Source organism: Sinocyclocheilus grahami, unplaced genomic scaffold (assembly GCF_001515645.1).
Source record: "Sinocyclocheilus grahami isolate Dianchi unplaced genomic scaffold, SAMN03320097.WGS_v1.1 scaffold679.1, whole genome shotgun sequence".
Classification (NCBI taxonomy): Eukaryota; Metazoa; Chordata; class Actinopteri; order Cypriniformes; family Cyprinidae; genus Sinocyclocheilus; species Sinocyclocheilus grahami.
The window spans coordinates 616,487-618,112 of record NW_015505858.1 but is presented as its reverse complement, the minus strand read 5'-3'; the positions used below and the strand labels follow the sequence as shown (position 1 = coordinate 618,112).

The 1,626-nt window shown below is 56.8% G+C and overlaps 1 protein-coding gene across 1 annotated transcript in view; it reads right to left on the bottom strand.

The window, feature by feature from the left end:
• Positions 1 to 1,626, bottom strand: part of gaa (alpha glucosidase) — a 15,268-nt gene that overhangs the window by 5,671 nt on the left and 7,971 nt on the right. Inside the window, exon 14 of the mRNA XM_016242973.1 lies at positions 1,204 to 1,560. Within this exon, the coding sequence (XP_016098459.1) occupies positions 1,204 to 1,560 (357 nt within the window). The remainder of the gene's footprint in view (positions 1 to 1,203; positions 1,561 to 1,626) is intronic.

The following is a 1,626-nucleotide window of genomic DNA, read 5'->3' as shown; positions in this document are numbered from 1 at the left end:
AGCTGATCTTCCTGAGTCCAGTCAAGTCACAGCTGATCTTCATGAGGCAAGTCAAGTCACAGCTGATCGTCCAGAGTCACGTCACCTCACAGCTGATCGTCCAGAGTCACGTCACCTCACAGCTGATCGTCCAGAGTCACGTCACCTCACAGCTGATCGTCCAGAGTCACGTCACCTCACAGCTGATCGTCCAGAGTCACGTCACCTCACAGCTGATCATCCAGAGTCACGTCACCTCACAGCGGATCATCCAGAGTCACGTCACGTCCTGTCTGTTGCACCCAGATTATCAAGGTCAGTCCTTCGGTATCCCAGTCTGGTATCCAGTGTGAGGGATGCACCGCTGGTGTCTGCACGCGCAGCTGGTATCCCGAAACCTACTCACTTTAACCCTCCTGTTCCTGAACTGATTCTCCTGTCTGAAGCGCTTCCCTTGATGGGGATCGCTTTTTGGTGTGTTTGGGCCGCATACACCACCACAGAACTCCCAGAGGCGGCGGCGCCCACTATTAGGTCTCCAGAGGTGGCGGCTGAAGCTGCAGAATCTCCTGAGTTAGTGGTGCTCGCTGCTGTGTTTCCCGAAGCAATGGTGCCCGCTGCAGTTTCTCCAGAGGTGGCGGCGCATGCTGCAGAACCTCCCGAAGCCGCGGTGCTCGCTTCAGCTCCTTGCATGGTGGTGGCGCCCAGAAACGCACTTTCAACCTGTCATGTCAAGGTAGAAGGAACCTTTGCTGAACTCTCCCTGTATCCTGAGGGCACTACTGTAGAACCTCCAGAGGTGGCGGCATCCGCTGCAGAACCTCCAGAGGTGTCAGTAATACCTACCTGTGAACTTCTTGTTTGTCCTGTCATGGCTAAGGAGGCCATCTGTGAATCCTTGTCCTACCCTGTCACGGCTATGGAGGCTGTCTGTGAACTCTCTACCCGTCCTGTCACGGCTATGGAGGCCATCTGTGAACTCACTTCCCGTCCTGTCACGGCTATAGAGGCCGTTTGTGAACTCTCTGCTCGTCCTGTCACGGCTATGGAGACTGTATATGCTCTGTCTGTCTCTTGTGTCTCAGTTTTCCCCAGGTCCCAGTCCCTACCACAGAGGGCTCCTGTTCCCGAGTATAGTCCACGGAGGGCTCCTGTTTCCCTGTCTCCAGTGTCGGCTCCAGCCCCGGAGCTCGCTCCAGTGTCGGCTCCTGCCCCAAGACTCACTCCCGTGCCAGCTTCTCGAAAAGCGCTATCCTGATCCCCAGTACCGCCCTGGAAGGGCTCCAGATCCTCAGTTCCGCCCAGGAGGGGTTCATGTCCCTGAGTTAGGCTCAAGATGGGCTCTTGTTCTGTCTGATCCGCCATGGAGGTCTTCTGCTCCGTCTGCTCTGCCCTAGTGGGCTCCGGTTCCGTCTGCTCCACCTTGGTGTCCTGCTCTGCCGGCTTTACCTCAGTTCCCAGTCTCTCCATTTCCACATGGAGCTGGCCCACTGTCCCTCCCCCTGTTCCGCCTCTGCTCCACCACCCTCCTGGATGGTTTTGTGTTGGGAGCATCTGGAAGCTGCTCCTTGGGGGAGGGCTCTGTCACAAATCCGGTCCGTGGGCTTCAGGCCGATTGCCACTAGAGGTTATTCTCCCATTACATTG